General features: G+C 40.8%; 1 protein-coding gene across 9 annotated transcripts in view; it reads right to left on the bottom strand.

Annotated features, from left to right (window-relative positions):
* Positions 1–208: 208 nt before the first annotated feature.
* Positions 209–14,462, bottom strand: part of VWA3B (von Willebrand factor A domain containing 3B) — a 104,468-nt gene continuing 90,214 nt past the window's right edge. For all 9 annotated transcript variants that reach the window (XM_061626931.1, XM_061626923.1, XM_061626927.1 and 6 more), the window contains 6 exons: positions 12,847–12,955; positions 11,692–11,816; positions 8,931–9,068; positions 8,363–8,460; positions 3,977–4,221; positions 209–519 (listed from right to left, as the gene is read on the bottom strand). In XM_061626931.1, the coding sequence (XP_061482915.1) occupies positions 227–519; positions 3,977–4,221; positions 8,363–8,460; positions 8,931–9,068; positions 11,692–11,816; positions 12,847–12,955 (1,008 nt within the window). In that variant the 3' untranslated portion in view covers positions 209–226. The remainder of the gene's footprint in view (positions 520–3,976; positions 4,222–8,362; positions 8,461–8,930; positions 9,069–11,691; positions 11,817–12,846; positions 12,956–14,462) is intronic.

The following is a 14,462-nucleotide window of genomic DNA, read 5'->3' as shown; positions in this document are numbered from 1 at the left end:
TTAGGAATGTGATCACGTGGTTGCTTTTGCCTGTCTCTGTAACACTCTTTTTTAAAACCACATGGTCAGATTTTGAAAGATCTCCTTGCAAAGATCTTGTAATGCTGTACAAGTTTAATATTAAAAGTTTAATATCAAATTAAATGGTTTATTTAGTATTGATAGAATACAGTTTCATAACTGACAACTAGTTCTGCCCTTCCCCATTCACAACTTGTGCTGTTCTTTATTTGCAGCTGGCAGGGCGGCCTTTCTTTTGAGCTATGTGGTACTGTTGAAGCCGTCTCGCCAACTCTTCCACCTTCTCGATGCTGGAAAGGGAGGTGTTGCTGCTGCTGCTGCTGCTGCTGCTGCTGCTGAAGGTGTTGCTAACAAGCTGAGGGGCGCTCTGCTGGCGCATAGAAGGACAGCGAGAGCAACGAAGACTCTTAGGTAGCCTAAACTCAGAAGCGTTTGAAGACAGCCACTGCTTTCTACCCCTTGGAGAATGAGGGCGTGGCAAGCCACGATAAGTAGGTGCTGGCAAAGAAGAAGTTGGGAGAGAAGGTGACGTTTGGTGAGATTAAACAAAACAGTTTTCCCCCGCCTCCTACACATACAAAAGCAATAAAGAAAAATGTAAAGAAGAATAAATACATTAAGTGACTGTACACCAGTGACTATATAGATGGGGAAAAAAGAGACAAATCATCAATGGCTGCAAAGCTCCACAGTCTGCCATGGATTGCAAGAAACTGATGCGAGCATGAAACACCCTGTTAGAAAAAACCTTCAAAAATAATTTGAAGGGGAGATGCAGCTTCATGCATTCAAAGATGTACATGCGTGCAGCTCCTTCCTCATTTGTAGTTATGTAAGGATACACGTACAAAAAGAAGAAGAAGCATATTGTACTGTACATTTTTTTAAAAGACTCCTTTGTAAACACCATCAGTTTTAATGGGGATTACTTTTAGTTAGTGTATTAAGGAACAAAGTCTTATCCTAGAGATTACAACAATCTAAAATGTGCACTTCCATAGTGCAAAGCATGTGCCCTACTAGATAGGAACTTATATACATCTTGGCAATCATTTTAGCAAGCAATTACAGCAGCAGCAGCACCTTTCTGAGAATTAGTGTGTTTGTATACACTAGACCCCTCCCCAAAATACTTTGAATTTAATACCTGCAATAGTATCATGTTCATCATGCATGTACATTTAGTTTGACATTGAATATGACAACTCAAGCTGAGGACTGAATATTTTTAGGAATAATTTTTACTTGCCATTTCAAATTGATGGGAACCAAATAAAATTTTAAAGTCAACCTCCCCCCATCCACTTCTCACTTTTAGATGGGCAGCAAAGACTGATTTCAGCAAGCATTTGTAGAGAATCATCTTTTAACCATCTGTTAATCTTGTTTGTCAAATAAAAATGACTGTTCAGTTATCTATACTTTAATCAAAAAATGTTTTCTTTTGGAAAAGTTTTTTTTTTAAAAAATTCCCATGGAATTCAAAATTGTTATTCTCTTCCATAAAATAGGATCAAAGTCCAAAAGTTGAAATCTACCAACATCTGGAGATCACCACATGGGCTATCTTGGGTTAATTCAACAGTTTTTGTTTCACTGCAAGACATTTTTTCTGATAGCCACCTTATGAAAACAACCATATGTCTGCAGAAATGCCCTATGTTTACCTTGGGGTCACAAGCCAACATGATTTTAGCAAACCTGACTTTAAAAAGCGATCTTACATGTGCATTTCTAGAACAAGCATCTTTGCCTCCCCTTAATGCCAAGGGGCCTCTTTGAAGTTCACTAAACAAAACGACACAGAATGTTCAAAACATGCCAAGACAACCATTCAAGAGAATGTTAAGGAAAACCAGAGGAAAAGGAAGGGAAGGGAAGGGACCTGGAATCTGGCAAATGAAGTCCTGCACATAAAAATCTGTTAAAAAGCAATCTTGCCGTTGGATGCACAATGAAATATTTATTTATCATGTTTTATTAAAGACATGTTTTAAGTTTTAAACATACAATATACACAAATGAAGATAAGAATGAGTCATGCTAACAAAGATTTAATTATGGAAGATGCCCAGCTATCCCAGAACCAACAAAAGCAAGGCAGACAGTACAATACAAGAAAACAATTCTGACAGTAATCATGCTAGATATTATTTCCTAGATAGGAGATGAGTGGTCATTCAAATAAATGGATGCTGAACATATTTAATCAAGGTCTCCTTTAGATAAGAGTCCATTTGGTTTGTGAATTCAGTATTTAAAAGTCTGTTTTATTTAACACTTCCACAGAAAATTGAAAACTAGTAGTTAGTGGCTGTCTTAAAAATAAGCATTATCACCATTCAGCATAGAACCTCCGGCTAGCTTTTAAAGAAGTGGAAGTTAATTCCACATAAAAACATAAGGACCCAGGTCGTACATGCTAAGCCAAACAATGGTTTAGTATGAATGCACAAGCATGTGTGTTCCCCAAAAGGAGATTACAGCCACTTTCCTCCTCCTCCAGTCCTGCTGCTACTGTACTGCTGCAAGCTAAGCCATAAATGCATAAAGCATGTGGGTCCCCAGAGAGGAGATTACAGCCACATTCCCCCTCCTCTAGACCTGCTGCTACTACACTGCTGCAAGCTAAGCCATGGTTTGGCTTAGCATTACATGTGAACTGAGCCATTGTGTGGATGTGGGAGATCAGCCTCAGAGTATATGAAATTTGAATATCACATAGTAACATTACTACCCAGCAATGCAAATTATAAACCAATTAAGCCCTTTGATTAAATTATCAAGTAGTCATCAAATGCTACATTTACTTTTTCTTGTTTCATATCTAAACTATCAAGGGAGTGAAAAGGGTCTGGTGACATGGAACATATTATCAGGGGACACATTATGTAAGGATGTACAGTGCAATCCTACACATGTCTACACTCAAGTACGCCCCATTCATTCAATGAAGCTTACTCCCAGGTATGTATAGAACTGTATGTATAGGACAGTAAACCATGATTTACAAAATATATTCAACACACAATGAATAGCATGGATGTATGAATCAGACCTTGGGTTGTAAGTCTATACTAAAAATATATTACAGCAACATAATAAAGTTCAAAAGAGAAGGAAGGCGAATGGCTATCTTCTAAAGACATACATTACAGAAACCTTCCCAGACTTGGCTTGGGGAATTGTTCAACATTCCTAATTCTTTTTATTAAGTAAAAAAGCTTTAAAGACAATTAACTGAGGACAAACAAGTTCTTAACATGGCTTGATAGAGCAAAATGGTGCCAGTTTTTATGGAGCCAATTAAGGCATATCAAAGAAAGCAGCAGTCACATGGCTACTTGCAAGAATGGCTTCAGTCCCTGTTTATAAAAAGCACTATATGCCTGGGGACAGAATCATACCTGGATTATGCTAGCATCAAAGGGTCAAGCCACACGTGACGCAGAAGATCAGGGATAGGTGTCTATATTCTCTCTCTTGTTGGGCTTACAGTGGCTTCAGTGGGGGAGGATTCAGATAGGAAAAAGGCACAGAAGACAAGGATTAAAATGTCCTCCTCTAATGCTGCTTCTGTAATCAAGCTGGGAGATCCAATGACAGATCAACCCAAATTACTGGGGATAATAAGGAAAGCTTAAGAAAGTTCAAGACAAATGGTCTGGCTTTGTGAACATAAACAAAGCAGAAGGGAATATGTACCAAATGTTAAGTATTTGATTGGGGGAGACTGAATAAAGGGGAAACGATAATAAGGTATTTGGACAATTAGACCTTCTCGGGCTGTGAAACAGCCCAGCAAAGGACAGAATCCTAAATATGTACTCACTAAGCAAAGCTATAGGAATTACAGAGCAGGTGATGGATGAATAGACCTAATGCAAGTGTTACATTTTTGATATATCTGCTTTTACAACCTCGCTGGACTCTTTGTCCAGTTTGCTTATTGTACCTGCACTTCCATCTTTGCAACAAGGGGATGGTGATGAATTACTTTCTTTCAGTCTCATCAGCCTTCTGGGGATGACCAACATCTCATCAGAGTTGGAGGAAGGCCATGCTTTGCAGAACTCCTTGCTCTTAACTCCTCCTTTTCTGTTCCTCTTCTTCCGATCCCCTCCTACAGAGATGGTTTTTCTCTCTCTCTCTTCAGCTGGAAATGCTCTGTGGAAGTGCTTCGCAACCTTTATGTTTGGTCTAGGTCAGTTCAAAGCAGAAGATAAACTAAGTGTAGGCAGACATGATGCATCTAATAGTTCAGCAACTTCTTATTTTTTTCTCCAGTGTGAGATGGCAAGGAGAGACTTCTTAAATTCATAGGCATATTTGACTGCAATACCACCTTTGCACCTATTTCCCATTCACACATGCTTCACATACATTGCTTATGCACCCATTCACACACTCTATAAATCATTTATATCAGTGGTTCCCAACCTGGGGTCCATGACCCCCAAGGAGGCTGCGAAATAATCCAGGGGAGGCACAAACAGTAAAGAAATGAATTACTTATTTTTTTTAAAAAGTCTTCACTCTCTGAACACTGTCTGCTCCCCACTGCCTCTGCAAACAACACCTCCCCCTCACTCCAAATGAGAGGGAGGACTTTTGCTGAAGCGGCAGAGCATCTTTTAGGCACACCGAGGGCAGGTGTCTGCCTATAAAATGTGGCAGATGCCGAAGTCAACTGAGGATGGAGCTCTGAGGATGTCAGAGCTTGAAGAGGGTGCTGCATTGTTATTGTTTAATTGTACTATTTTAAACTGAGGTGATTTATTAAGTGTATGTCTGAACGGTTTTAATGTTGCAAATAGTTTATTCTGTTTAATTTGGACTATTGTGTGTTCTTAATTATATGTACTTTTATCTGGAAGCCACCTTGAGTTTCAGTTTGGAAAATAGGGCGGGGTAAAAATGATGATGATGATGATAATAATAAAAATAATAATAACAATAATGGAGCTACCAGGAAGAGGGGATTACTATTGCCGACTCCCATCTCCTCGCATTGCCACTGCTGACAACGCCCTTACTCAGAACGAGAGGAGAAGCAAAAAGAAGCAAGGTTGCAAGGAAAGGCTGCTTTCCCTTCCTTCCTGGCAGCCTGCTACCTGCCTTTCTTGGCTCGTGCTTCACTGCCACCTCCTTTTAAAAATTATTATTTGCAAGGCCGCCCAGATCTTGCCTTTGGCCCAGACGGAGCCAAGGAGCAGTGAGAAAGCCCAGGACTTGCTTGTCCCCCATCTCTGAGGCTAAGTGTGTGTGCCAGCACCCCCCCTTTCTTCCACCTACACTCTACCTCCCAATCTCTCTCTCCAAGATGCTGTGGTGATTGAGGGTTCCCCCCCACATGCCCGAATGCACACATGCCTGCAGATGCTTGCAGGAGGGGCAGGTGTGCGTGTGTGTGTGCATGTACTGATCTGTCTTCTGCTCCACTGTCATTCCCCAAGTGCATGCTAACCAAGTCATCAGTTCTGATGATCATTCCAAGGCCTAAAACCACTAACCGCCCAACTTAATCCATCTACCCTGTTGTCTGCAGTGAACAATCTAGCATCTCCATCACCACCACATTGTTGCCTCTTGAATCTTTTTTTTTTAAGAAAACAAGCTCAGCAGCTCAACACTGTCACCCACTGGTGTTGGGAGACAGGACTGTACAACCTCAAACTGTGTGAGTGGGTGGGAAGGAGGATATTAATTTGTTTGGACCCTTGCATTAAAAAAGAAAGCAACACCTCCCTGCAGTCGGAAGATTAGCACATCAGTGAGTTTCTAATGCAATTCATGATTCTGGGTTTCTGTCTGCAGGGAGCTTTTAATGGAAAGGGACAGTTGGAGATGTGATTTTGCCACACACCATCTGAAGGCGTTCACTCCATTTCTACCACTTCTGAACTGAACGTAAGAACAAAATCACAGTAGAAAACATAAGAAAGACTAAAGAAGGAGGCTCAGCGAATATAGGATGACTCAGGAAAAGGCAAGACTGAAAATCAAAAGTGCTAGGCAGTCATAAAGAGGGAAGATAGTCAGGTACAGAGGTGAAAGCACTGACTCCCTCCTCAGCCTATCCACCCTTTTGTCTTCACAATCTAGCATCCCCACCACTATCATATTGCTGCTACTTTATTATTATTATTTTTTTAAAGCTCAGCAGGTTGGCTGAGGCTGAAATATATTTATTTAATTATTATTGCATTTATATCCCACCTTTCCTCCACGTTGCTCAATGTGGTACACATGGTCGTCTATCTACTGAGACACTGTGTCTGGTCCAAGGTTACCCAGTGGGCTTCATGGCTGGGTGGGGATTTGAACCTGGATCTTAGCCCAACACTGTCACCCACTGGTGTTGGGAGACAGGACTGTACTTCTTCAGACTATGTGTGTGCAGGGGGAGGGGATACCAATTTAATTGGATCTTTGCATTAAGAAAAGAAAGCAACACCTCCCTGTCTGTGGGGAGCTTTTTATTGAAAGGGATATTTAGAGATGTGATTTTGCCATGCACCATTTTTTCAATTAACAGAGGCTACAATTAGCTGGAGGGGTCACAATTTCTTCTGAGCATAACGATAAAGGTTGGGAACCACTGATTTATACTATTCATACTTGCTACACGCTTGCTACAAAAGTGATGCCCTGTTATCTCTCTGCACCCCCTCCTATCAACATCACACAACACCTTTCTGTCTCTAGGTCCTTTGCGCTTGCAATTTAACATCTCAGTCAAGGAGCATTCCTATCACTACAGCTTAGGCAATGCTGGGAGGAGGCTGATTTGAATAATGAACTCTTACTGCCAGCAGCTAGAAAGGTGTCAAATATTGTCCACTACAATTATATCCATCAGAAAAAAAGATTAGCAAAAACACTATGGGCTAGATCCAGAGGTGCCCTTCTGTGAGTACCAGACACCTCTCTTTCATGCAGAAGGGCTTCTTCTCTTAGCACGGAATCCTTGTACAATAGAAGAAAATCCAGGTACTGTGGGTTCTATTTGGCTCAAGGCACTGCACAATCTTTTGTACAACATCTCAAGATGCTTGCCTAGCACAAGGTGTTGCACAATGTTCTCTTGTTAGGTAGTCCACAACAGTCAAAGAGCAACACCACTACCAGAATTTCTTCTACTCAAATTTCTGGATTCACCCATATATATATTTGCAAATAACTGTTTCGTGGTACACATTGGTTAGAATAGCTTTGACACCCTATTAATATTTCTACAACAGATCTGATTTTCTACAAATATTAATTATTATATTGCCTTACTAATATTTCTACAAGATTTGACTTTGACATCACCAGTAGAATATAGATGGCTATGTTGCAATCTTCACTCTCATCCTCATATCTGAGGGTGAAATTAAACATGTCTAATGCATAGAGATGGAATTTTCTGAAAATTTTGATGTGGAGGTTATCTGCAGTTTTTTTCTAATTCCCACCTTGCTCCATGATCTAATGAGGTGTTTTTTATCTTTTCCACAAAAATACAAACATTTTTTGCATATTATACACATTATTATATGCATATTATATGCATATACACTCCATTATTCCTAAAGAAAGCAGCACATACATAGATACATACAGCAATGCAGATAACTATACAAAAATAATTAATATTTATGAAACTATGTTGCAGAAATATAGTATCACATGGGGTTTGATTCTTTTATATCTATTAATATGTACAATATACTATTTTTGCATATATTTTTGCATATAATCAGTCAGGCTTTTAAAAAAACAATAATGCATAAGTAGCTCAGACATAAGTGGGTGCTTGATACAAGAGGTGGTCTGATGCAGGCAAAGGTCAGGTCAGGACTACCAAATTCTGTGTATAAATCAGTTAGAAATGGATTTCTCCTCCTTTCTTAAATGTGATGCTAAATATGTGAGTGCAGTTAATGCACTTTGGGATAGGGACCCTTTGATTCTCAAGATGTCAGACTCCAACTCCCATCAACCCTAGCCAGCATGGCTAATTATCAATGATGATGAAAACTGGAGTCCAGCAACACTTGCAAGGCCACAATGAGACTTGAGGGGTTGGAGTGAGATAGTTTAACCCTTTCTCACCTGCTGTGGTCCCAGTAAAAATCCCCCCAGCTGCTATCTGCAACCAGAGAAAAGCCATCGGCACCAATGAAGGCTTCTCTCCCAATGTAAATAGCAGCTTTGAGGGGGTACTTGTTGTTGGAACCACAGTTCTTACTTTTGAAAATCAACATTATTACTTGTCATTCTTCCAGGGGTTTCGACGTATATCTCATCAGAATTGTGTGAGAGAAATGAAAAAAGTGGATTCAGGTATACTCACATAAGGTAATCCATCATCCGGGTCATATTTATGTAGCAGCAGGAACAGGTATACCTTCTAAGACTAATTTTAATAAGCCCATTTCGTACACAGTGTGCCTGCAGTAACAAAATCATCATTTGTCTCTTTAAACTCACGGGCTTTTATATTGTCAAATCAACCATTCACATTTTTAAAAATGTTCATAACGAAAAAAGATCAAATTTCTGAACTGTAATGCTTTAAAAAAGCATTATTAGGCATAATTGATAAAAGGATAACTTACTATAATGATTTAAAATACAGCAGAACACATGGAAACATAATAATTGATGCTAACAGAAATGTTGATTCATAGCTTATTTTCAGAATGAAGTTTAAGATCGATGAGCATCATTAAAATAAAAAGCATCGAATAAAGACAGTCATTCTACTTTATTAATTAGATATGTTTCTTATGCTAATTGTTTCTGTCAGCTCCCTGACAGGAAGAAAATGTGCAAGCCTAGCTATTTTGTTCCACCAAAGGAAAAGATGTCAAGAACAAAAGGCAAAACTGTTTTACAGGTCTACCTGCCTGTCTACTCACCTTTCTGTTGTTGTATTTCAAAACTGTATACAGTTTATCATCCAAATCAGTTTTTTGTGGCATTGCTATGACAACCCCAGGTACATAATGCTCGTCTCCTGATTGTTTCCTAACTCTGATAAATACATAGTCTCCAACCTGTAGAACCAGAGAAGAGTTTGGTTCAGTATATCAGCTTTAAATGTAACAGTTCTGAGGTCTTACCTTCTTAATATTGAGAGACAAAAATACAATGATACCATGTGAGTTTACATACAGTTTCTATTAAGAAATTCAACCAATGCCTGCCTTCTGTGGTAAAAGTTTCCTCCCCAAAGCATCCAGGAGGCTGAAACCCAGACTTTGATCCACACCTTACATTTAAACCACATGACTTTCCCCAAAGAATCTTGGGAACTGTGGTTTTCCCCTCACAGAGCTATAAATTCCGAGCATCCTTAACAAACAGCTGCCATGATTCTTTGGGGGAAATGATGCGCTTGAAATGTGGATTGGATATGTTTTAAATGTACAGTATGGACCACTTAGCAACCGAAATACTATGACTTCAGTGTTCCTTTGCTACACTGTGAATTGTTAATGGCTTAGAAATCTTGGTAAAAATGTGTCAGCTCAATCTAGGTTTTCTTTGATAAGCTTTGGAAACAAGAAATATGTGACTACAGAACTTCACAACCTGTTATGCAAATTGAGTGAGCCTGGGGAAAGACTAGAGGCTGCCATTGAAAACCACAGCTGCAATATCATCCATGACCACAACGCACCTCCGTGTGGGTTAAGTAGTTTTTGTTTTTGTTTCCAGAACAGAAATTACTGGGTGCAGTTTACTATTATAAAATATGCTGCAATAGCAGCTATGGTACATTATATTCTTATATACAGTAAAGCACAAAATAGGTAGTACCTTACACAACTGTGTGTCTTTGGAAAATGAACTGCCCCCAAATGTCCACTTTGATGAAGAATAAGGACTGTTAATCTACCAGCTTTAGCCATTAAGTAATAAGAAGACCAACTTAAACAACTATGGAACTAGTGGTCCACATAAGCCAATTTCATTCTCGAGTATGACATTTACAATTAACCATTTTTTCACCTAGGTATATGTGCTTTGTATGTAAGCTCAAGAAGAACAAGGGTTTATTTAGAGATGTAAATAAAAAAGCTGGAAAAATGGGGGGGGGTTTTCCCCTTTCCCCCCCTTTTTTTCAAATTTTTCAGACAAAAAAAGAAAAAAATTAGGAAAACGGAAAAAGTCTGGTTTCCCCATGATTTTTCTATTTTTTTCTTGGCTTCAAATATCAAGGTGTTTATCATCTGCATTAGTACCTCCCCTTCTCTCAGTTCAGTGCTTCAGTACCAAACTGGAAATATGGAAGAAGTTACCAGAAAAAGCTGTAATTAGGCCCGTAGTGCAAGCTGGAAGAAATATCTTGCAAATCAGAAGCAGCTCACCCGATGGGACACAGCCCCTCGGTTAGCTTAGGTGGGTTGCTGTTGGGGACTAGGAGGGGGCAGGGAGGTTGGTGTGGTGCAAACATACCAGCAGAAGCACTAGATTCGCTCAGATGGTGGATTGGCTCCACTGGTGTGCTAGCCCCATGTGACCACCTCCCCTCTCCTGGTAAGCAACAATGAGCCACCTCCAAGAAGGTAGCAAGGTAGCTTCGTCCCACCCAGTGAGCTGCTTCTGTTGCAAATGCTGTTGGGTCTTCTAGGCCTATTCCCTCTTCTTTCAACCATGGCTTTTAAGGGATGAGATGTGAAATGCATGGATACAGTTCACATACCTGCTTATTTAAACTAAACAGCAGCTGCAGGAGCATAGGGAGTGGAAAAGGATGGGTACTGCAGACCACGAGGAGGGGTGCTATGGGTACTCCCTCCCCCCATGCCATGGTTCCAATGAAAGTCTCTCTTCCAAAGCTGCTATTTGCCCTGGAACAAATAGCAACATGGGGGAAGATTTTGATCGGGATTACTGCATGGGGGGAAAGGGTTAAATCCCCCATTCTATTCATCATGCCCCAAGTTCTGATAGGAACCCACCATCACCACAGTTGGTATTTAAATTTAAATAAATATATTAAATGCACTCACTTATTTCATTATTATTGTTAGAATTTATTATCCTCTCTTCACCCAGAGGTCCCAGGGCGGGTTACAATAATTTTAAAACACATAATTAAAACAGTTACAAATACCCTAAACAACATCACAGAAAATTTCATGTATTGTTTCATTTGGGTTTTAGCAACATGCCCCTCCATCTGTGCCTGTGGCCTTTCTTTAAAAGAACAGTTATGAAATAGCATTATATCTGGTAAGTTAGAAAAATAACTCTGAGTGCATCCAGAGTGCTCTCCACACTCCATTGAGCAACTACAGCCTGTCTCTATATACAGAGAATCAATGAAAAATGCCTCATCAGGAAAGATGACAGGATTCCCATGTATGCCCAGATACCTGCACCTACTTTTTTTAAAAAAATCAAGCTTATAGGTTGTATTCATTCGCCATGGTCAGCACATGGGACCATCCTCATTCACTTGCATCCTTAGATATGGCACAGGAAAGCCCTGCACCAACCTTGGAGCTTTACTCATGCAGTTAAGTTAGCTGAATTGCATCCAAATACAGAACATGCAAACTGGATGTGATAAAATAAGGGGCTGGATTCCCGTAAGAAAGCACTGCCCAGAGACACTGCCTAAATTTAACGGAGAAGAGAAGTGACCTTCAGAAATGGAAAGTTACCTACCTGCAAAGATGGACAAGGCATTGCACCCCCTACAGGTATAATGAACTTCAGTGGTACAATCTCAGTCTGTCCATTAATAAAATCAACAAGTGCATAAAAAGGTGTGATGCTTCTTATTACTGTCCCTAAAACAAAGACATGGGGGGGGGAGGAATTCATTATTCGGATTGCATGCTGTATTTTACAGTCTATGAAAGAAATACAAACATTTTTAAACTGCAGTTCTTAGAGAAGCTCAGTGCAGAGCATATGTTTGCTAGATTCAGTTGTTGGAATCCCCATTTAAAGAATCTCGGCTAATGGAGCTGGGAAAGACCCCACCTTAGGAAACTGCTGGCAAACTGATGTTAGTCAAAGCAGACAGTACTGGGTTACATGGACCAACAGTATGGCTCAGGTTAAGGAAGTTTCACGAGCTCGTAGTTCTGACCTCACCACAGATTATAACTTGAGGGATGTCCAGATAAAGCGTTTCACATGTTAAAAGAATGCATGAAGACATTCACAGAGGCTGCCCACGCACCCCCAACAGTCATGCATTTGAAAAGCGTGAAAAAGGACCCAGTGTGTATCAATGTGTGCAACCTAGAGCTCCTCCAAGCAAGGATCCTTCCTCACATAGTGGCTCTAATGGCACATACATTCTCATACTCACTGAATGCACAGCCACCAGGCGGCATGGAAGAGGGAAGAACATCTACAACCTACACAAGCTTCCAAGCTTCACATATAGACCTAACACAAATGCTATAACAACAGATTTCCTGCTCTGGCAGGGGACCGGACTGTAAGTGACTTTTGAGATTCCTTCAAGCTTCATGATTGCAGGTGCTCTAGAGAGTCCCATATACCTCCTTTTTTTCTCCACTGTACACTAATACGTTTTCAAATTCTGCACATACATACACAACCACCAAACCCCATTCCTCAAAACCTTTACAGATGCAACCCTTGTACCAGCACTGCCAGCTATGCAATACCTCTGCAGTGTGGGCTGAATATTACATTTGGCAACTATTCTAGTGCAGTAGTACCTCCCACTCTAAGCACTCCCAGCCACACAACCTTTACATTGACACTGGAACCCTTTACATTCACTGATGCCTTTAGGGTTGAATTCTGGACCAAACAAATTCCTATTTACAATGCAGTTACCTGGGTAGTAAAATCCTGTGCTTTCTGATCTTGCAATGACCCTTTGGCCTTTGAGAGTATCAACCCCTTTTCCTTTCTGCTTCTTTGCTTGTAGCTTTGATGAAAATTTCTGTATTACATATAAATGAGAAAGGGAAAGATTTCCCGTACATTGTTTGCATGTCTATCACAAATGGACAACATCAACAAAAAACAAAGGACATATAGTAGGGCAATATTCATGAAACCAAACTTTTACAACTTAACTAGTAAGTGCCTAGCATTTTTAGGCATTATAAACTATTTTCAGCATTCAGAATTAATTATTGGCTGTATGAGGGGCTCTAGACCAGTGGTAGGTTACATGCTTTACATACATGCAATACTTGGTTCAGTCCTCAGCATCTCCAGTAACAAAGATCACAGGTAACAGGACTAGGAAAGATCTCTGTATGAGGCATGGGAAAGCTATTGCTCATCAGATCAGACAATATGACTTGATAGACTTATGATCTGATTCAAGGTAAGACCGTTCCCACAGTTTCCATTTTCTTTTCTAGAAAAACACAATGGAGTCCCTCCTAGCTGAGACCTCATGAGCAGCAAAATGGCTTTGGATCCAGGGAATGCCTCTGCTAATGTAAGGGCCCATTTGCACTATATGTTTAAAGCAGTATTATACCAATCCTGGGAAATGAAGTTTGTGAAGGGTGCCAAGAGTTGTTAAGAGACCCCTATTCCCTCACAGAGCTACAATTCTCAGAGTGATTTAACAATCAATCCCTCTTCCCAGAGAATTCTGGGAATTTCTGTGAGAGAAATAAGGATCTCCTAACAACTCTCAGCACCCTTAACAAACTATAGTTCCCAGGATTTTGGGGGAAGCCATGACTTTTTAAAGTGGTGTGTGTCCTGCCCAAAGTCAAAGGATTCAGACTCAGACTCAGCTGTGGCTTTTTCTGTTTTTATTAAAGTAACAGATACATCCAAAGCAGTTTGCCTCATTAACCTAACTACTCTTTCTAGGCACTCAGCGCTGCTCTAGCTCTAAGCATGACTTCACGACTCTAAGACATTGACTCAGCAACTGGGTTCCCCCTGAGTCTGCTTAAGTAGGCTTGGATCACACGCGCAAACAAAGACTCCACATCAGCTCAATCCGTTGCACTTCCCGCCTCAAGCGCAGGTGGTTCAATCTCAGCTTCCCCCTCTGACGGAGGGGGGTTGCTAACTGTCAGTTCAGGCGTGGGAAGCTGAGCAGGGCTCAGCTGGGAAACGTCTGACGTGCAAGGCTGAATCTCTGGCAGTGGCGTGTCCAGTTGGAGAGTGGCAGACAGGCCAGGTGGAACTTCCACAGGGGAGTAAGGAGCTGAGGGGGCTGAGTTGTCAAAGACGGGGGCTGGGGCACCCTGCGAGTCCACCCTGTTTTCTGCCCCCTCGCTGGGTTCCAAGTCTTCATCTCCTGTTTCGCCCTCATCTATCTGCCCCCTCCCTGAATGGCTCTCGACAGTACGATACTGCTTAGTATAGTGCAGTTGAAGCCTAAGAGGGAGAGGGGTGATTTTTGCCAACTCACCCTTCCCACTACAGCCATCTTGCCTCCCCCCCCAAATCTATTCAAAGGTTTGAGGGACACT

This window comes from Rhineura floridana, chromosome 5 (assembly GCF_030035675.1).
Source record: "Rhineura floridana isolate rRhiFlo1 chromosome 5, rRhiFlo1.hap2, whole genome shotgun sequence".
Taxonomy (NCBI): Eukaryota; Metazoa; Chordata; class Lepidosauria; order Squamata; family Rhineuridae; genus Rhineura; species Rhineura floridana.
The sequence above is the reverse complement of the archived record's forward strand: the minus strand, read 5'-3'. Positions and strand labels throughout refer to the sequence as shown.